The sequence below is a fragment of the Squalius cephalus genome, assembly GCF_949319135.1.
Source record: "Squalius cephalus genome assembly, chromosome: 3".
Classification (NCBI taxonomy): domain Eukaryota; kingdom Metazoa; phylum Chordata; class Actinopteri; order Cypriniformes; family Leuciscidae; genus Squalius; species Squalius cephalus.
Window position 1 is genome coordinate 59,174,306 of NC_137124.1, and position 23,177 is coordinate 59,197,482.

Sequence of the window (23,177 nt, forward strand, 5' to 3'; positions counted from 1 at the left end):
ATTTCTTAAGATAAATCAATCATTTTGAATGAGTAACACTGTTAATCATTTAACAGCAAGTGTGACTTGCAGCTGCTCTTATGCAGTATGCATGTTAAAACAGCAAAATAGTATCGCATGTGACATATTCTTCATTGCTTTTAAATGTACTTTCAGCTGAAAATTACTGATCCAAGAAAAAAAGAAGTGGATTAAAGGGATATTCACCCAAATAAAAATAAAAAAGGAAATTATGTCATAATTTACTCACCCTTAAGTTGTTCCAAACCTGAAAAATGTATTTGTTCTGCTTGAGTAAAGGGTGAGTGAATGATGGAAGAAACTTTTATTTTTGGTGAACTATCCCTTTAAATGGGTTCGCTTTTAGTACTCGCCTGGTGAGATTATGATCGAAATGCCAAAACCAAAATAACTGAATTAAGAATATTTAACAAAAATGCGTTAAACAATACAATGAAAACACTTTACTCTCGTCTAATGCTAAACAAGACTGCTCGTTACCCCAATTCACCACTAGATGGAGTCAACATAAAGGGTTACATTTTTTTTTTTTAACTCGTCTATGGGTTACACACAAGCCTGTTATAATGACACCCACCATGGTTAAGCCAAGACATAAAAATAATATTATTTTCAACGAATAACATCAGAATATATCAGATTTGCTACACTGACCTGACACGAGCGAAATAAATAACGGTCACATTTATGGCACGCGCACGTTACACTTCTGCACATCCTCAGTAACGTTACCTCCACCACATCGTTTTATTCACTATCACACATGATGAACACGTGTAGGCTATGTATGTATGGCGTGTATGAACACTATAGCATAAATAATATACAGTTTATGTAATTGTCATAATGCTTGGCTTGTCTGTAGCCTACACTAAAAAAAAACAATATTGGGATGTTTCAACCCATGTTTGGCTCAAATATGAACAAAATCAACCGTTGGGTTTAAAAGTTTAATTTAAAAATTTAAATCAACGGTTGAAAATGTTAAACCAACGGTTAGTTTTGTCCACATTTGACCCAAACATTGAAGACAGACCTTGTAAAAAAGAACTAAAGGTATGATATAACACAAAAAGTGTGTATAACTGGTTTTCCTCAGCTTTTGTAAGTTGAAAAGCCGTAATTCTGCGAGTGACACACGAGTTTGCCCCTCAGGGAGTGCGCGCGCGTCGGGTTTCTCAGCTGAAAGTGACGTGACTTGTCTGGCACAAGTTATATCTATATCGTCAGAGTGGGAGTTTCTCTCGACTAACTGTTGGGACGCATCTCGGACTAAACTAAACTCTCCTTTTGAGTTATATGACACTGTATTACAAGTTTGTGGACTTATTCTGGTGAAGTCGGAGCTGGTTCGTTTCAGAACGGAAGAAAGACTGAAGAAAGTTTAACAAACGCCGAGGCGGTGAATCACATTTTCCATGAAGATGTACAATGAATAATCGACTCCTTTTTTTAAGTTTTCTATCGAAAAACAGTCGTGTTTACACATTATTCGTTCATTTGAGTGTTTAAGAACGCTTTACAGTCAACGTTGGGAGTTGGTGATGTTTTAATATGTCCGATGGTCTTCACTTATAGTCGTTTAATCGATCAGACGCGACGTTTTAATGTTATTAAATTGGTGTAGAGGTGTAGGCTTTATTTTCGCCATGTAGTTTTGTTTTCCACGCTTCTAGGAGATGTGGATTTGTGTATTGGGAGGAATGTGAGTGGAAGTGTTTCTCATGGAGCTTCAGGTGTTGTGTGGATTGATCTACTGCTGTTTGCTGCCCATCTTTCTACTGGCAGGTAAGACATAAACATGGATATACACAGTCAAACAAGTCTTGTTTTTATTAAACACCTAATGACATTTGCTTTCCAACTATTGCTGTAAGTATTATTGAGCGTCAACAAACAAGAGGAAAAAGTAGGAATCTGTTTTAAAACTCCAATGCCAAGTTCCTTAAACATGCGTTTCCTTGCTGGTTTCTTACTTTTAAAACTGTAAACAAGCAAACAACATGATTCAGTGGCTCCAGAAATATCACGTGGTGTATCCATGAAACTTTTGAAGCATTCCTTACACTTTGAACACACTTAAACATATATTAAATCATATTTTTATGTAAAAAAAAAAAAAAAAAAAACTAAAATGTGTATACTGTATACATACAAGTGCTGTCAAATTGATTAATCGCGATTAATCAAATCTAACATGAAGGTTTGTATAGCCTTTGTGTGTGTGTACACTGTAAAAAGTCACTGTCTTACATTTTTAAGTAGTCAACTTGGATGTGTAAGTCATTTTAAATTAAATTACATTAAACAGACTTAAAAAATTAGTTAAATCTTGTATAACTTATAAAAAAGTTGAAAATTGCCTAACTTATTTTGATGTCATATACATGTAAACATGGATTTAATTGGGCAAATGCTTAAGAGTCTATGATTGGATCATTATTGCAGTGATTATTAGTTTGTAACAGTTCTTCTAACCCTAATTGATGGCGTGTATAGCTTTTAATTTATTAAACAACCATGTATGAAGAACATCATGAACATACTCCAGGATGACAATGTCAAGACTCATCAGGCTCAAACTGTGAAAGAATGGTTGGGAGGAGCATGAAGAGTCATTTCCACACATGAATCGGCTCCTTAAAGTCTTTGGGATGTTCTGGAGGAGAGTGCTGGACTCATGCATTGACAATACAAGATCTTGGCCTAAACATTGATGCACATCTTTGATGGAAATAAGTGGTGCATCAGTTTTTGTGTGTATATGAACTCTGGAATCACAGGAGTTTCACTTCATGGAAGGATTCCCTCACCTTCCCTCAGGTGTTTGTTTAACAGACACGCCCGAACGGCACATTTCCTCCGGGCCTACACTTAAACTAAGCTTATTTCCAGGATGATCATGCATTCCTGCAGCTCACAGCTGTTTTCCCTCTTCTCAAACCTGTTTTCTCTCACAGTTCTTTCTCTGCTTCATTTACAGAGCTCAAATACTTTCATGCTTGTGTTGTTTTTAACCGTCAGCTCCCACCGAGAAGTTCAATTATGAGCTTTCCACGCTTGAAATTGCTAACCTAGGGTCATAGTTCTTACTGGGTTGCTAATTAATCCCGTCGCTTCACACTGGGCATGTGTAAAACCTTGGTTAACATTCTCAGTTCCTGATTTACAACGTTCATAACGTTAAATGGCATGCAACCTGTTTTCCTGACTCATTGTGGAGAACAATGTGGACTTGAGTTATGGGTCTTGTCCACTGGTTTCATGTCGGCCCTATATCTGAATTCGCTCGTATGAATCTGAACATGTGTTATGAAATCGGCTGAAAATATCATACATGTTTGATCTCCTCTGACTGGATGAATCATGTTCTGAAGCTAAAAAAAATCAGTGTTTGTGCATTTTTTTTTTGGCCCAACGGCCCAAAAATCTGCAAACTGGTTCTGACTTTTAGCATCTTGCATTAAATCAGGACGAAAGTCTTGAAGTGTATTCCAGTTTTTAGGCTCACAATGTTTTTTTGGCAAACCCTGATCAATTCCCAATGGATAAATCAAATCCTACTCTTCAGATTTACTTTTGGAAAAGCAACTAAAGTAAGAAAAATGGGTTGTGAATGATTATTTTACTGGGATGCTAAAACTAAACGGTAGCAATGCAAGACATATCGGCCACCATAATATCGGTATCGGCCGATATATGTTCATTTTTTATGTTATCGTTATCGGTCCGATAAGAAAATTTGGCCGATGTATTAAAGCTGATAAATAATGGATTGTTTCCTTCTTCTGAGACACTTCACTGTTCAACATGATGGTTTTGAGTTGCTTGAAATATAATTGAAATCACTTACAAAAAAGGAAAATACAGTAAAAGTGCAACATGTGCAGCGCAAGTCTGTCATAAAAGCTATACATAAATGATCATGAGAACATTATAATTGTGTGCTTGAAACATGGATTTTAATGGTGAGACTTTTGCTTTTGTAATCAGGCTCTCAAAAATTATCTAAAAATTTGGATTTCGGTTTATCGGCCAATATATCGGTTATCGGCTGTCAAATATAAAGAATTATCGGTATCGGCCAAAATGTTCATATCGGTGCATCTCTACTAAACGGCATGTGCATGGATATTTAATTAGGCAAGCATTGTTTACATTAGAATTGGATGTCTTGCTAAATAATTTGCCACATTAGTTCACCTTTAATAGTAGCATATGTTGTTGTTAGCACTGCAGGGCTTCATAAGCCAGAGTTAACAGTGAGAAACCCTGACATTAACATTACAGGATTGAGTGTATGGTGTGAAAAGCCTCCGCCAGATTTGGTTTCTATATTTAACATTTCTCCCTTGACTGTAAAAGCAACAGACCTGTTGAATGTTATAGGGTGAATGAATTCCTGGTGTTTCATAAACTGAACGTGTTAAAGATCTAGTTTGCTGACAGGATATATGGTTTGAACATGTGGTTTCTTATAGCAAACGTCTCTGGTTCTCCACAGACGCACGCATGCGGTCAGCCAGATTTGTTGAGCTTTTCTGTTCTCACCTGCATGTAAACAATCATCTTTTATTTCACCTTTAGTAAGAACCAGCCAGAATCCCAGCATTTAAAAGATGTCTAATAACTATTTTATTAGCTAAAGCGTGGCTTCAGATTGACCATGTCATGAAATCTTGACATGGGATATCAAAACTACAATGAATCAGTTTTGACTATAAGTGCGCTACAAATAGCATAGTGTCAAAGAAATGAAACCAAACACCTTGTAATCTATGTTGACTTTGCTAACATGATGGAATATCACACATCTCGCGAGTTATTTTGGCAAAAAAACGACATGTAACCAAATTTAAGTTCATTTTTGTCTCACTAGCCGCGTTTCCATTACAGATTTGCGCAAATGTTTTGCGCTATTATCTGAATATCGATAAAAAACTATTGCGAAATGACGGCGTTTCCATTAACCGATGTTATGCGACTAAAACGTCCTTTTTTCTCTCGCGATAATTCATTCCAAAAATCACGGCAACGGACGTTGGTTTATATAATATCACAGCCACCGCATTAGACATTATTATTATTATTATTAATGGAAGGAGACGTGGCGTGTTATGTTATCCAAGCATTAATGGCAGGGAAAGACCCTTATAATGCGAACGACACAGCCTAGTTTCTGGGTGTTTCGCCCTCATTTCTGCTCCGAGGTTTTGATTGTGGCATTTCTTTGAGATTTAGAATCCAGTATTCCTATAGGCAAATTATTATTTTTATTTTTTTAATGAATTTAATAAAGAACTCTGTCTCGTATTCTGTCCAAACGATCCATGTAGGCTACTTTTGTGTCCATTCGTTTTTCCTTTTTTAACCCGTAATTGCAAAACGAAAAATGAACGGTTGTTGTCTTTTTAAAACGCAAAGTTGAACACCAAAATTTTAATTTGAACTGGCTACACCAGCTGCTGCGCAAAAAAGTAAATATCGACGAATTTCCAGATTTTTGTTCATGACTTTTTGCCCCTTTATTAGCCTACACATTTAAAATATTCACAAATTAATATGGAAAACATGTCGATGGTTTTTACTGGTTTTCTAAGGCCAAATTAGAACCTTGAATTGATGTTGTTCCCGCAGTGCTGAATGAGAAGAGCCATTAATATTACTAATAAACTATTGTTTTGGCTAAAATCACATCTCCATCTCCGCTGTTAAGCAGATGCGCTTTTAGAGAGAAATTCACCTTTCATACGGATTGCATAATCAGAAGGTATTAGCTTTCGATTCGAATTTGTTCGTTTTAAAGTGGACATTTCAAACTTTAGCCTACATAGGCTGTATTTTGTTCAGTTCTCGCTCTCCAGCTTACGGAGATCATGAAAGTGCGTCTGATTGTTTTCTTTTACAAAAGCACAACGTTTTATTGTTATTTTGAGTTTACACAAATAAAAGTAGTTTAGAATAATGTATTATTATTTTCTGTATGACCAGAAATGATAGAGTATTTTAAGTTGTTTCCACTGTTGATAGGAAAATGCAAGTGTTCGCACCCGCGCCTCCGTGCCATGCAGTGCGCGCTCCTCACTCAGCTTTGTTCCTTTTTTTGTATAAAAGCGTCTTAAATATAGCCTATTAAATGTTATAATAAAATAATGTAAAATTATTATTATTTGCGTAGCTACATGGACCTCAAATACACCGCGTCTTCTAAGTCAGGTGACTGTAAATGCGCAAAAACTGTTTCCATTGCAGTTTTGCGAAATATTCCTTTTTCGAATTGCCTGAAAAACCACCTCATGCGAGCGTAAAAACTTTTTTGCGAAAAATGGGAGTTTTTGCGAAATTGACGTGTTTCCATTGTGCGTATTTTCAATTCGCAATTTCAATTTGCGCAATTTGAAGGGTAATGGAAACGCGGCTACTGTAAAAATTGATTTTCATTATTTGTAATCGCAACTTTTTTTATCTTTTGTCAAATCAACTTAGATAATTAATGTGGTTCAGATAACTTAATATTTTGAGTTTCTGTTGATTAAACCAATCTCCTTCACTGCATTAACTCAATTGTTTAATTTCAATGAACTCAAATTTTTAAGGCAACCGGGTAACTTAATTTTTTAAGTTAAACCAACAATAAGTTTTTACAGTGTAGAAGTGTGTTACTCATAGCCAGACTATATCGGGTCTATAGTTAACCGAGACGGTGAAATGACTATTGCATGCTGGGATGGATTTTCTTTGCATTTTCTTAGACTGCAAAAAGTAGGGCAACCACACGACCTCGGGTGTGTTAGCAGCTCGAGACCCCACCGCATGCTGTCACAACACTATAGGCCTCAGTGAAAGTTTGCCTGAGGCTGGAAACTGTGCATCACCCAAAGATGGCTCACTTTGAACCTTTTGTTCCCACTATTCCCAAGGGATCGCTGCAGTTGTGCTGCCAGATCTGAAAGCGAAAATAACAACCACAATTCAAATCCTTGTTCATATAGAGCGGTTTTAGTTCAGGTGGACTTTAGGAAAGGGGAAATTAGGCCTATTAGAGATTAGGAATGCACAACATGGCCAAAAAAACAATCTTTTTTTACACAGAATTAACGCTGCAGTCCGTCTGATATAGAGGCATTTCACATGGCTATGAGTGTGATATTGCTCATAAATATCCAAGTATATGATACAGCTTTTATTCTTCAGCTCAATCATAATCATAATCAGTTTGAATAAGGAAAGCGATATCTTTGTCATCGTATCCTTTCAATGGTTAAAGTTATCAGTCATTGCATCTGCCGCACTTTATTTTGTTTTATTGGTTTATTTTGTTTATTTACTTTTTGAATTTGAAAGATAATAAAGATATTGTTTGATGAGTGAGATCTCTGATTGTAGTCCTTGAAAACCAAGAAAGTAGTGCTTGAAAAGTCCTTGAAAGTCCCGTAATTTCATTTGACAGAGTCTCTGTACGAACCCTTTTTGTTGTGCCGCTGTGACGGCCTTCGAAGGACGAAGCCTGAATTGGGACTCAGCTTATGTTTTAGATACATAATCTTTCATATGATGACTTTAATCACTGTGTATAGAAAGCGGTCATAGACAACCACACTGCCATAACGAGTGTGTTCCTCTGTTCCGGTTTACAACAAATGCTTTCGAAGTTCTCCGGGAAAGTTCCTACTCAGAATTATGTTGTGAAGTTATTTTGGTCTGAATGAGATGAACGCGTTGACAGGAACACAGGAAGCTTTTTAGCGCTTCTGCAACAAATGAATGAGCAAAAGATGCACATTAGGTGTAATTGATACTGTGAATTTTACGGGAATACCCACTCAAGGAAGAAGTACTCATAAATCAGCTAAATGAGTAATATTTTCTGGCAAGCTTAATCACTTTTCTTCATTAACAGCACAGAATGCTTGCAGTCTAAATGGTAGGCAAAATTCACAGTTTATATCAAGAATGCTAATAAACATCCTCCATGATTCTTTCTTTAATTGATCAGAACTCTGAAAGCTTTGGCTTTAAAGGAGAACTCCGGTCAATTTTAACATTGAGCTCATTTCTTTGTAAATTTGGAGTGCTGTCAATACAGAGAACGACAAAAATCGGTGTTGCCTACACCGTGTTATCCTCTTTTTAAAATTTGCACCCTGTTGACTTCAATGGGGCAAGTTTTAAACCTGCTTTTAGCCTCTTAACATCCTTGATGTGTCATTACAAGTGCACAGGTCATGTGAGTGATTCCTTCAGAGTGAACACGGGTGAATCTGACTGCAGTAGATGTGAAAGAAATGGATAAAAATGATGTTAATTCAGCCAGCGCACATACCTGTATTTACATCCTGTTTTCGGTCGAAGTCCACAGTAGTCGATTGTCGAGTTCACGCGTGTGATCATACGTACTAAACTTATGCGCGTGAACTCGACAATCGACTACTGTGGACTTCGACCGAAAACAGGATGTAAACACAGATATGTGCGCTGGCTGAATTAACATCACTTTTATTAATATCTTTCACATCTACTGCAGTCAGATTCACCGTGTTCACTCTGAAGGAATCACTCACAGTGTTTCCATTGGGCGTATTTTCAATTCGCACAATTTGAAGGGTAATGGAAACGCAGCTAGGGATGCACCGATACCGATAATTCTTTATTTGAAAGCCGATAACCGATATTGGCCGATAAATGTAAATCCAAATTTGTATAGAATTTTTGAGAGTCTGAATACATAAACAAAAGTCTCACCATCAAAATCAATGTCTCAAGCACACAATTATAATCTTCTCATGATAACTTTATGTAGCCGATATGATTTGCGCTGCACATGTTGCACTTTACTGTATTTTTTTAAGTGATTCCAATCATATTTCAAGCAATTCAAAACCATCATGTTGAACAGTGCGCATCTGAAGAGTCTCAGCTGAAGGAAATAATACATTATTTATCAGCTTTAATATATCGGCCAAATTTTATTATGGAGCCGATAAGCATAACATTAAAATTGAACATATATCGGCCGATACCGATACGGTTGGCGATAAGTTTTCTTGTTCTCTGTGATACGCTTATGTAAGCTTTGCGAGTAAACCTCATTCCCTGGCCTTAAGAGGCACAATAGGAACCATAGCGCTTAATAAGAGCACTAATTTAGCTCACGTTCCCCCCCAAAAAACAATACTAAAACCGTAGACACATCAAACATGTACGTGCTGCTCATCCCTCTCAGTGTATCTACGCTGGCAAACTTTCTAAATTACAGAGCTCTCCAGATTTGTGGTTCATCCTCTTTAACAATTGATAGAATATTCATATAGCTTCAGGGAAAGGCATTAAACAGTTCCCTATTCTGCAATTAAAGTGCTGCCTGTGACCAGACCAGAGACAATGCTCTTACATTGTATACCTAGGGAAATACCTAAAAGTGATTGTGCAATGTGACTTTGCGTAATAGATATTCTTGTCATAACGTGTTGTGTTTGTGTATTTTGCATGTACAGTTGCCTAGAAGATCTGATCTGATAATGATCTGATCTGACTGTGATTTAGCCTTCATGTGAAAATCTCATGAAATAAACAAACAAAAAAAGCATAAAGAAAATGAATTATATATTTCAGATCCTTAACTATAGTTTGCATTTTCTGCCAAATTCTTATTATCATAAAAAAGAAAAGAAAACACAAGACATGAATTGAACTTCATATTATGTACATTATGCACTTTATTTAATAATAATAGTGTTTTACAGTATTATATTCATGTAGTGAATTCATATATATTTTTAATACATTTATATGAATTTTTGTAGTGAAATATCATCCTGACATTTTTTTTGTGAGATTCATTCAGCACTTTATATTCCATTAATGTCGTATTGCTGATGTAATCAACTGGCTGATTAATGAGTTAGTAAGTTTATGTGATCCAGAAGTGTTTATCAAGAATTCAAACAGTGATTAAATCATTATTGATTCATTCTTAGTCCCTTCTGAAGTTTCCATCTGGCAAAGATTAAGTATGTGTTTATTGTTGCTAAATAGCAGGAGTTTAATATGCTAATGATTTGCTTTTGTTTTCTGTTGATTAGTGCATTGTAGTCTGTTCTGGCCACATTAATATATTCCTGAAAGAGCCAGAGTTAATTGACCACTTTTGTATTTTGCATTTAAAACTTCTAAGATCATTCTTCTATGTTCTGTGCATCTAAGTGTTTGTCCTTGATTAGTCAAAACAAAGTCAAAGTCCATTCACAGCAATCTAGAATGGATTAAATAAAACTTATTTTTCAGGTTGGTCTAGCTAATCTAGTCTTGCTAAACTCATTCTGGAGAGCAATAATAATAATTACTATTATTATAATAAATATAGCTGCAAGCAGAAATTAAGGGGCCGAGCACTGCAAAAATAAGCAATTAAAGACTTTTTAAAATTATTATTTTAGTCAAAATGGCTGAAAAATCACAAATACAATCACTATTAATATAATTTAATTGCTTTTCACTTTTGTTTGGGCATATTCTGTAAATGGCCACTGATCAACACCTCATTTGGGGTTGAATAAGCTGAAGAGTCCCGGGATCATATCTTAAATCAGTCTGAAATGACTTGATTATTCGTAGATGATCTGCCAGAGCCGGGATGCTGTTTCCCCTCCTGAACGACCCATCTATGGCAAGCCGTTTTAACTTTTATTAATTTCCAGGATATGAATTCTTGATATCAACAATTCAATTTTCACTAGTTCAAATTATAGTTACTGATATCAGGAATTAGATTTATACTAGTAACAATGGCAATTTTTGATATCAGAAATTACATTTCCACTAGTTAAAATGCTCATTCTAGATATCAAGAATTTAATTTGAACTAGTAAAAACTATAATTATATATATATATATATCTGTAATTGTATTTTCACTAGTGAAATGTCACCATAGGCTGCCATTCAAAATCCATTGTTGATATCAAGAACTGATTTCTTAGTTGAAATTCTGAATACACGTATCAGCTTGGTATTTCTTACTAGTAGAAATATAATTTTTGATATCAATAATTACATTGTTACTAGTAAAAATGTGAATTCCTGATATCAATAATTACGTGGTTACTAGTAAAAATGTCTATTCTAGTTATCAACGATTGAATTGCTACTAGTAAAAATTTAAATTTTTGATATCTGAAAATGTTTTTCTGATATCAATATATTTTCAGATATCTAAACTGGCTTTCTTACTAGCAACAATCACATTCATGATATCAGAAATTAACATTATCACTAGTGAAAATGGAATTATTGATATCAAAAATGAACATTGTATAGCAATTCAATTGTTGATATCAAGAATAGACATTTCAACTAGTGACAATTGAATTCTTGATATCAAAAATAAAGGTTTTTACTAGTGATAATTGTATTTCTGATATGTGAAATTGGATTAGTAAGAAATCAGTTCTTGATATCAACAATGGATTTTGAATGGCAGTCTATGGTGACATTTCACTAGTGAAAATACAATTACAGATATCAACAATTATAGTTTTTACTAGTTCAAATTCAATTCTTGATATCTAGAATGAGCATTGTTACTACACTCTAAAAACTGCTGGGTTGTGTTAACCCAATTTTGGGTCAAATATGGACTAACCCAACGTTAGGTTAAAAAATGCAATTTAAAAATGGACAAATTGCATTGGTTACATTAAAAATGTAAACCAACGGCTGGGTTTGTCCATTTTTAAATTGAATTTTTAACCCAACGTTGGGTTAGTCCATGTTTGACCCAAAATTGGGTTAACACAACCCAGCATTTTTTAGAGTGTAGTGGAAATGTAATTTCTGATATCAAAAATTGCCATTGTTACTAGTAGAAATCTAATTCCTGATATCAATAACTATAATTTGAACTAGTGAAAACTGAATTGTTGATATCAAGACTTCATATCCTGGAAATTATTAAAAGTTAAAACGGCTTGCCATATCCATCAGAGCAGCGAAACGCCTCGCACCCGTAAGAACGGACAGATCGCCCCTGACTGGGCTGTTTGTTTTATCATCCCAGACGAGGACGCGACTCAGAACTCCATTGGCGTTTCCACCCGCCGATTGGAAAAGTGGCCGTTTTCCATCATAACAGGATGTGTGTCACGCTGAGAGAGCCGCGGCTCAGGGGTTCCACTAACAATTGAAAGGTCACTTTGTTTAAGGCCCATTGTTACGTGTGTGTGTGTGAAATAATTTCTGTATGAGATGCAAATGAATAGTGTGTGTGTTGACCTGCTGGACTGAATACACATGATTGCTTGTGTTTCCTTCACCTGTGTACAGGACGTGCCACACAGAAACACACTCGCATTACTCCAGTCTTCAGTGTCACATGATCCTTCAGAAATCATTTTAGCGTGCTTCAAATCCCAACCAGACATTGTGGCATTTAACTTGCATAATAATGTGTAGAGAAAAGACATGTCTCTTGAGGTATGCAGTGTTTGGCCTAAATATTTCTCATTTCTCCATTAGAATGGTATTTCTCAGCACTTATCTAAGGGTTATCTAAGGGCAAGAGTTCACTGACCTGAGTCGGGTGTGTCTTGTGCTGGGAATGAAATACACAACCCAGGTTCATTTGAAAAATGATATTACGTTGCGTCTTGCATGTTTCGTGACAGTTTCAAAGAGACAGGTCATGTTCAGTTTTATATGAATCTAGCCGTGTTTCCATTACCCTTCACATAGCTGCCAACTAAGCTACGTTTTTTTTATTATTGCTTGACACAAATTTCACGATTTCAATTAAATTAATTTCTTGTGATTTAATATGGACTCATTTAGATAAATATTAGGTACACAAGATAGGCGTTAATTTTTCTCAAGAAAAAAAAAACTCACCTATTGCTGTAAACATATAGAGCCCTATCAGCTGGTAGTATTATTTAAGGTTAAAAATAGACTAACTCAAATTAAATATAATGCGTTTTTTTATTATAATAACAACTTTAGTAAAAGTAAAATAAAATATGTCAAGTAAAAATATAATAAATATGTAATATAGTACACATATTTAGCCAAATACTCTCTATAGCTCTATTTTTCTAGCCCATATTATGGTCATTAAATGGCTTTCCTGAGGTAAATGTTATGTGACACAGGCCTAATTGTTCTCCAGCTGTTTTATTGACCCCTTTCCGCGGATGAAAAACACTGATTGATCGATATCATGAATGATGAATATACATTTCGGTAAGTTGTACTGTATCTTTCAACAGTGTTCGTGTTTATTTGCTATTAGCGAGAGATGATCGGGTCACGTGCCGCTAGGGATCTCCAAAGCGGTATTAATTGTTTGAATTTCGTAATAAAATTGACAGAATCTGAGAGCTGAGATTTTGTTTATATCATAAGTAACCTGCTCTGTCCAGTCTGTCGGTCTCCGTGTCCTCTTTGCTTCGCGAGAGAAAATGGATGTGTGGCGTGAGAGCGTGTGAAAGGTCTAAAGTCTCACGGTGAATGCGTGAGTGAATGCGTGAGTGTTGGCAGCTCTGCCTTCAAATTGCTCAAATTGAAATTGCGAATTGAAAATACGCCCAAAGGAAACATGTCAATTTCGCAAAAACTCCTATATATCGCAAAAAAAAACGTTTTTACGCTCGCATGAGGAGGTTTTTCAGGCAATTCGAAATAGGAATATTTCATAAAACTGCAATGGAAACAGATTTTTCGCATTTACAGTCACCTGACGTACATTAAAGTCAATCATTCTTTAAAGATGTGTGTGTTTGGACAGAAGACGAGACAAGAGTTATTTATTAAACTCATAAAAGACAAAAGAATTACAGGAATACTGGATTCTAAACAACAAAGAAATGCCACAATTTGATCAAGAAACACCCAGAAACACCTCATATGAGCCGCGTTTGAAAATAACACACCACCTAAACCCTAAACATACCCGATACTAACAAAAGCAAACGAGAGATAGTCTTCCATGCCATTGGGACCAAACCCACTTTACTTTATCCACGTCACTAGTAGGTTAACCTAATCATAATCAAGCCTTCAAAATAAACATATTTTGTTACTTGACTTGTATAAAATAAGATTACATTGATGCAGATTTTCTTCAACTTGCATTGGTTGGAAAATGTGTAAATATTTATTATATGAATCAATATGTTTTTGACTTGAGCACTTGTTTGAATTTATCGTCACTCCCAACCATCATTTCTTAGGCCCACACAAGTCAAGTTTATATATTTTAAACTCATTGCATCTTCACATGCAAATATTTTGTAAATTTTGTGTAAATCTGCTTTGTATTTTATATTGTAATTTATTATCTTGCAACCTATGATTGAACGTGCTATACAGGACTCCCTTGTAAAAGAGTCTCAATGGGACTTTTCCTGTTTAAATAAAGGTTATATATATATATATATATATATAAGTATACAAATCTTTCTTCTTTTTTAATATTTTATTCTCATAAATTCAATTATACGTCATGACATTTTTTATATCTCTTTTTTTCCCCTCTCAGCCAAAAATATAGCCCAAGCTTGTGCGTTGCCTGTAATTAACGTCTGAGAGCTTGTGGCGGCGTTTCTCAGTCTAACGGAGACTTTAAAAGGTACTTGCGCTGTTTTTGGAAGTGAAAACAGTCGGTCTGCTCTGCTTTGTAAAAGTTTAATATAGGATGACGAGAAACCAGCACAGACCAAACATCCACATGAGTCTGAATGTGATTGTGCCAGAGTTTCATTTAAAAATGTGTTCTCACTCCAGATTTCATCATGACAAACATAATCGCTGCTTATTCCATCATGAAACTTAGAGGTGTTTCATTCACATGAATCCTGTAATATGATAGAATATTATATGTATTTCAATGAATGTACTGAATGGAGACACCATCATTTTGCTGCTAGAGACAGAAAATCCAGAGGTTAAAGGGATATTCCACCCAAATATGAATATTCTGTCATCAAGTTGTTTCCAAACCTGGATTAATTTCTTTCTTCTGCTGAACACGAAAGAAGCTTTTTGAAGAATATCCTCAATTATTGACCCAGAATTATTATTTTATTTAGTTTTTTTCTTCTTCATGTCATTACATTGTTTAGAGCATAAGAAACAAATGGTAAAAAAAAAAAAAACATTTTTAAAAAATGTATATTTTATTCATACGTTATGCTATGTCCTCTGTAGCGGACACCAGGACTCAGTTGTTTAAAAACTTAAATGACATGAAATTATATGTATAGGCAAAAACAATGGGATTTTTCTTTCAATTGCCAATACATTTTGGGGTATCAGGATTTTTTTTTAACCAAAATTTGTATAAAGATGATTCTCAACTATGTTATGAAAGAAATAACGAATTGAACTGATACGCCATTTTACTTTATGCAATATGTGGGTAAAATGGCCATAAATTAATATTCCCATTCAATGCAATGTATCTATTACACTGTATCTAATTTGCACATTAATGTGTTCTTGGAGCAACATTTAATGAAAAAAGAAGTGTAATAATTGGAGTAATAATTAGCAACATTTTAATAATAATATCTAATATTTCATAGGAATATTGATATTGATCATTTATTTCCATAATCTCTTGTTGTGTCTCCCAAAATGCCTGATAAACATGCTTTAAGTCCTGATGTCCTCTACAGTGGACATGTATGAAATCAACGCCCTGTTCTGAAACAGAAAGTCATTCTCACATATGTGTAAGTGAGTTTGTTTTTAACCTTTATAAATGATCTTGATCTGTAACACGAGATGGGCGCCGCAATGTTTGTTTGGGCCGGAGTTCAGATTTCTGTATGTTGGATTTATAACGGCACTTGTATTCATCAGTTTCTCCCGAAATACCTGAAAGTAAGTGGCCGGTGAACTGGGAGAAGAATAGAGTACACTTTATAGTTCCTTACACTGTCTATCTGATATGAATAAAACACGTCAGCAAATATATTTGAATGGATTGTTATTGCTGCTTCCATAGACACCATTGTGTATTTTACAATCTATACATGTATTGTTTTGCTATAAATTATATGTATTTAAATGTCTGAAACCTAAAATAAACATTATGTGGTTAAAAACACTGAATAGTTGTGATATATGACAAGCACTGAGCGCGTCCGTCTTTGGCTCAGCGCCGGCCATAGTGTGAAAGCACAGTTTGAATCTGGCAGTGATGGCACTGTACAGTCGCTCCTTAGTGGTCAGAGCGTGCCGACATCGAAATTGCTGATGAGATGTAGAGGAAAATATCTAGTGGAAAATGAGAATGTTACGTTAGCACCCCCCACCCCCACCCCCCTTCCCGATGTCATCGTCCATCGCAATGTTTGACTGTAGACATCGTCTGATGCCAAATTGGTAGACATCGCCCAACCCTACCCCATTGACTTCCGTAGTATGGAGAAAAATAAGCTTTTTGAAGAATATGGGTAACCAAACAGTCGATGGACCCTGTTGACTTCCGTAGTATGGATAAAACAATAAGCTTTTTGAAGAATATGGGTAACCAAACAGTCGATGGACCCTGTTGACTTCCGTAGTATGGATAAAACAATAAGCTTTTTGAAGAATATGGGTAACCAAACAGTCGATGGACCCTGTTGACTTCCGTAGTATGGATAAAACAATAAGCTTTTTGAAGAATATGGGTAACCAAACAGTTGATGGACCCTGTTGACTTCCGTAGTATGGATAAAAAAAGAAGCTTTTTGAAGAATATGGGTAACCAAACAGTTGATGGACCCTGTTGACTTCCGTAGTATGGATAAAACAATAAGCTTTTTGCAGAATATGGGTAACCAAACAGTTGATGGACCCTGTTGACTTCCGTAGTATGGATAAAACAATAAGCTTTTTGAAGAATATGGGTAACCAAACAGTTGATGGACCCTGTTGACTTCCATTGTATGGAGAAAACAATAAGCTTTTTGCAGAATATGGGTAACCAACCAGTTGATGGACCCTGTTGACTTCCGTAGTATGGAAAAAAAAAGAAGCTTTTTGAAGAATATGGGTAACCAAACAGTTGATGGACCCTGTTGACTTCCGTAGTATGGATAAAAAAGAAGCTTTTTGAAGAATATGGGTAACCAAACAGTTGATGGACCCTGTTGACTTCCGTAGTATGGATAAAACAATAAGCTTTTTGAAGAATATGGGTAACCAAACAGTTGATGGACCCTGTTGACTTCCATTGTATGGAGAAAACAATAAGCTTTTTGCAGAATATGGGTAACCAACCAGTTGATGGACCCTGTTGACTTCCGTAGTATGGAAAAAAAAAGAAGCTTTTTGAAGAATATGGGTAACCAAACAGTTGATGGACCCTGTTGACTTCCGTAGTATGGAAAAAAAAAGAAGCTTTTTGAAGAATATGGGTAACCAAACAGTTGATGGACCCCGTTGACTTCCGTAGTATGGATAAAACAATAAGCTTTTTGAAGAATATGGGTAACCAAACAGTTGATGGACCCTGTTGACTTCCGTAGTATGGATAAAAAAAGAAGCTTTTTGCAGAATATGGGTAACCAAACAGTTGATGGACCCTGTTGACTTCCATTGTATGGAGAAAACAATAAGCTTTTTGCAGAATATGGGTAACCAACCAGTTGATGGACCCTGTTGACTTCCGTAGTATGGAAAAAAAAAGAAGCTTTTTGAAGAATATGGGTAACCAAACAGTTGATGGACCCCGTTGACTTCCGTAGTATGGATAAAACAATAAGCTTTTTGAAGAATATGGGTAACCAAACAGTTGATGGACCCTGTTGACTTCCGTAGTATGGAGAAAACAATAAGCTTTTTGAAGAATATGGGTAACCAAACAGTTGATGGACCCTGTTGACTTCCGTAGTAGGAATAAAAAAATACCATGGAAGTCAATGGGGTCCATCAACTGTCTGGTTACTAAAAATTTTCAAAATATTGTTTTCAGCAAAAGAAATAAATACATACAGGTCTGGAACAACTTGAGGGTAAGTAAATGAGTTTTCATCTTTGGACTTTAATACTGTAAAGTCCCAAATCAAACATATATTTAGTTAGAGAGGACAAATCCTCCTTCCTGTTTTACTGCTGAAGTAGCACTGAAACATTATCCGGTCTGTGGGTTGTGGCCATTAAAGAGGAATTTAGCTTCCCGCTGTGGGCAGCATCAGAGCGGTAAACGGATAAATGTGGATCGTGCCAGAGGAGAGGGGTTTACTGAGGCCGGTCTGCACCTGTCACGGTCTCACCAATTTACCTTTTGACGAGGGTCTAAACAGGCTAACACAGTGTTTAACAGTAGATTAAGTATTTTAATAACCAACTGTTTGCTTGGGAACATTTTGCTTATATTACGTTCGGTGATATCTGTGATATTGGTATCAAGAATTGTTAACTTTATCGTAACAACCTTAGAGGTGCACGATATATCGCCACCATATCGGTATTGGCCGATATATGTATTTCATTATGGACCCGATAAGAAAATTTGGTCGATAAAAAGCTGATAAATAATGTATTATTTCTTTCAGCTGAGACACTTCAGATGTGCACTGTTCAACATGATGGTTTTGAGTTGCTTGAAATATGATTGGAATCACTTTAAAAAAGAAAATAGTGTTAAAGGTGCAGTCTGTAAGAATGACTCAACTAGTGGTCGAAATAGGTACTGCAGGCGAATTCAAAATATCGGAGATCGTGGTTTCTCCCGCCTCAGACTCGACGCTCACACGGGTCTCCAGTTTGAGATACGCAACTGGAACGAGCGCAATGGACAATGACAATTGGCAAACATGCAGGATCACAGACCAAAACAATAACAAACATTCCAGCCTGGAAACGCATATTTCAGAGTAAATTAACTGGCTGTAGAAGTGTTTTTCAGAGAAACGAGGATACAAACTTAGCATGTTTCCTCAATATTTGCAAACATATTATGGTATGTTTATGCTTTAGTTAGGGCTGTGCCGGTAAACTTGACAGCCGCACCACCGCGGAGGCTGAGTATCACCGGCGCTGGTCCACCAAAACACTGTTTTACATGAATATTATGACAGGAGTGAAGCTTTGTTTACAAAATAAATAATAGGTTAGCAATTAAATGTTACATCGCAGCCATGGAAACATTTGGATTCATGATGAATGAGAGAGTTGTGCATGAGCCCATAAATGTAAGCTTTGTCGGCTTTTGATCCGTTTTGCGATCCGGTCACCCGATTATCAGCGAATCTAACAATATTCCATTATTAGTTATTCCCCTGGACATGGAAACTCTGGTTTCTTTTCCCAAAAGTGCACACACTATGGACAAAAGTATTAGGACCAAACCTTGAGTTTCTTTCTTCTGTTGAGCACAAAATAAGATATTTTGAAGAATGTTTGTATAATCAAACAGCCATTGACTTCCATAGTAGGAATACAAAAATACTATGGAAGTCAATGGCTACCATCAACTGTTTGGTTACCAACATTCTTTAAAATATTTTCTTTTGTGTTCAACAGAAGACATAAACTCATTCAGTTTTGGGTGAACTATCCCTTTCACTGGAATTAAAGGGCCGAACCCCTGAAAAAACAGCCCCACACCATTACACCGTGTCCCTACCAGGATGCAATAAGATTCCAGTGACAAATAATTTGCCTGTCCACACTAGACGCGACTGCGAGATGCCTCAAAATCAATCAAAACCCACAGCCAATCAGAACAGCGTGTGGGCGGAGTCAGCCAATCAGAACAGTGTGGGCGGAGTCAGCCAATCAGAACAGTATGTGGGCGGAGTCAGTCAATCAGAACAGTATGTGGGCGGAGTCAGCCAATCAGAACAGCGTGTGGGTGGAGTCAGTCAATCAGAACAGTATGTGGGCGGAGTCAGCCAATCAGAACAGCGTGTGGGCGGAGTCTCGCGGCGAGTGCGCGGCCCCAGAGAGTAATCTTGACGGCACTCGCAAGAAAATGGATAAGTCGCTACATAATCAAATTCACAAATATTACACCATTTAAACATTATTAAAATACATAGGCTGAGTTACTAAAACAATCTTTGTCAAAGAATACACTTGTTTGTTCACAGTTTAAACGTTCTTGTTTCCATTTGTTTAATTTCAAGATCTGAGGTGAATTATCCATTGTTGCTTTTGCAGCTTCAAAGCTGGAGCACCAAATGATATTCAAAGTCACATTACACGCTTTTAACATTAAATAAAGCACATAAACAGTCCCTGAGATTATCATTGCCACACTTTGTGTTTGTTGTTCCAGCGCGACGTCGCAGAAAAATAGAAACCGTTTCTAAAATAGAATCGTCGTGTGTCGCCGTCGCGGCTGGTTAGGACACACACTCTGATTAACTGTACAGTCAGATCACGTTCTCCTGGCATCCGCCAAACCCAGACTCGCCCATCAGACTGCCAGACAGAAGCGTGATTCATCAGAACAGGTTTCCACTGCTCTAGAGTCCAGCTGCGACGTGCTTTACACACTCCCATGCTTGACATTGCACTTGTTAATGTGAGGAAACCCACTCCACGGAGCTCCCGCCGCACAGTTTCTGTGCTGATATTAATGCCCGTGGAAGTTTGTTTGAAACCATGTGGAATCAGCAACTTTCTCACTCGCTGACTGGTTCGTTCGGAGATCGTTTACGTGATCTTCTGATTCGTGGATGAGTTGCTGCTGTTCCTAAATGCCTCCACAACTTGCAGTTGCCCGTGGAATATCTAGCAGGGATGTAATTTCACGAACTGATTTAGTGGCGTCCTATCACCTGTGCCACACTTGAATTCACTGAGCTCTTCAGAACAACCCATTTATTTCTCAAATGTTTGTAAATGTATGGCTAGGTTTGTGATTTTATACACCTGAGGCAATGGGTCTGACTGAAACACCTGAACTCAGGAATTAAGAGGAGTGTACTTTTGTCCATATTGTGCGTGTGTGTGTGGTGAAATAAAATGACTCGTATTGTGAAATAAGATTTTGGTCTATCACCCACTTAGTCAATTTTGCTGTATCATCCTCAAACAAACAGAAAACTGTTTTGTGACATTCCCTTCTCTACTGTGTGTCTATCCAATAAAGAAAATATATACATTTAGCATTTAAAGTCCCCCTGTGGTGAAAATCCAGCTTTTAATGTTGTTTATGTCTATGTGGTGTGTTTAATACGCTTTAAGACAAACCATGTGTAAATTCATAAGTCGACAGCATTGCTGAGTATTTCCTCCTTAAAACTGCAGTGAACCAAAGACAGTCTCAAAAACACTCTTTGAAATCGCTGGTGTTTCTGACGTCACAAACTACCTTGTAACCAATCAGATCAACGTGTGATCGTCAACCAGTGGATCTCTGAGCTGAGTGAGTGAGTGGAGGCGGGGCTCATTTGCATATTCATAGAACCACCCTAAATGAGGCAAGGGTGTCGAGTTACATTATTATTATTTTTAAGGAAAAAACGCTTAAGTAATTTCGGTGAACAAAGATGAGTTTTAAGGAATACAGTTATTGACTACATGGGGACTTTAAAATGATTTCAGTATACCAAGATCATATGACAGTTCTCCTCTTAAGCGTGTAGAATTCTCTATTAAATTCCTCACGCATGCATCAACAAGCCCTGTGCTTTTCCCTCTCGCTAGCGGAGCCGGTGTGCAGCGGCGCTTCATCAGGGGAGAGACGGAGAGGATCAAACTCTTCTTTTGTTATAGAGAATCCAGTGGAATATGTCTTCATTGTGCAGCATGAGCCATCGAGTTTGTGCTGATGATACACTGTCCACCCCCCCACGCTGACCTTTGACCTGAGTGTTTGCACTAGTGTGTCAGATCGGGCGTACAGGAACACTATAAAGAAAGTGAGCGAGACAGGTCAGCATGGGTGCAGGAGACAGAAGTGGACATGTTTCCTCTGTTGTAACGGTGCGAGTGTGTTATCTCCAAACTCCACATGGCAGGACTGGTTTAGATATGTTGCCGTGTCTGGGCGGCGTCAAACAGGACTCGTGTTCACTTACAACATGCCCTAGTGTGCTTAAAATAAGGGAACAGGATTTGTTATCTTTCTAGCAAAATGTTGTCATTATTTGCTCCAGTGCTGCTCTAGTAAGAGGAGAATGAATGACAAGTATTTATTAGTGCTGCGATTAATCACATCCAACATAAAAGTTTGTGTTTACATATTATATGTGTGTGTACTGTGTATAATCATTTTGAGTATATTTAAGTACACACACATATGCATACGTATATATTTAAGAAATATTTGCATGTATATACTGTATATATATGTATACATAATTTATATTATAAATATTTTATATATAAATAAAATTGTCTTAAATATATACATGAGTGTGTGCATTTATTTATTTTTATATATATATATATATATATATATATATATATATATATATATATATATATATATATATATATATATATATACACACGCACACACACAAAATAATTATACACAGTACACACACATATAGTATGTGAACACAAACCTTTATTTTGGATGCGATTAATCACTATTTATCGTTGCCCAGCCATTTATTATTCATTTATTTTATTTATTTTTTAGGGACCATATTATATGATATAGTTAAGCATTATCACACAAGTAACGCGCACAATATCACGAGTGCTGTTTTTGTCATGAATAGCACGAGTGCAAATGTAATACTGATTTTATTCAACTGTTCAATAAATAATAAGTTAATATTGTGTTATTTTTTTTTATTTATATTGTCTGTTTTGGCTTAATTTTGCCAGACAATTTTGCCTTAAAATATTATCAGGCCAGAGAAGAACTATAGTGCGTCTCTGAACAACACGAGCGTTGCTTCTTTTCTGAACGATTCCACGTTTTGAGCGAATCAATCGGGTGAACCAATGATTCAATGACTCATTCATAAAGAGAGTCATTTGAATGAATCAGCCACTTGAACGAATCGAATGAATCATTCAATGACTTTCTCATTTAGACATTCACCTCCACTTTTAGTGTTTTTTTTTTTTAGAGTATCATTTCATTAAAAAAATATTATTTTGGGGATATGAAAAATGAAAATTCTGTTTATTTACGCTTACCCTCATGTAGTTTTAAACCTGTATGACTTTCTTTCGTTTTTTTGTGGAACATTAAAGAGGATA

At 36.3% G+C, this 23,177-nt stretch overlaps 1 protein-coding gene across 1 annotated transcript in view; it reads left to right on the plus strand.

Annotated features, from left to right (window-relative positions):
• Positions 1 to 1,243: 1,243 nt before the first annotated feature.
• Positions 1,244 to 23,177, plus strand: part of piezo1 (piezo type mechanosensitive ion channel component 1 (Er blood group)) — a 147,170-nt gene continuing 125,236 nt past the window's right edge. Inside the window, exon 1 of the mRNA XM_079864979.1 lies at positions 1,244 to 1,809. Coding sequence (XP_079721105.1) covers positions 1,746 to 1,809 — 64 coding nt within the window. The 5' untranslated portion in view covers positions 1,244 to 1,745. The remainder of the gene's footprint in view (positions 1,810 to 23,177) is intronic.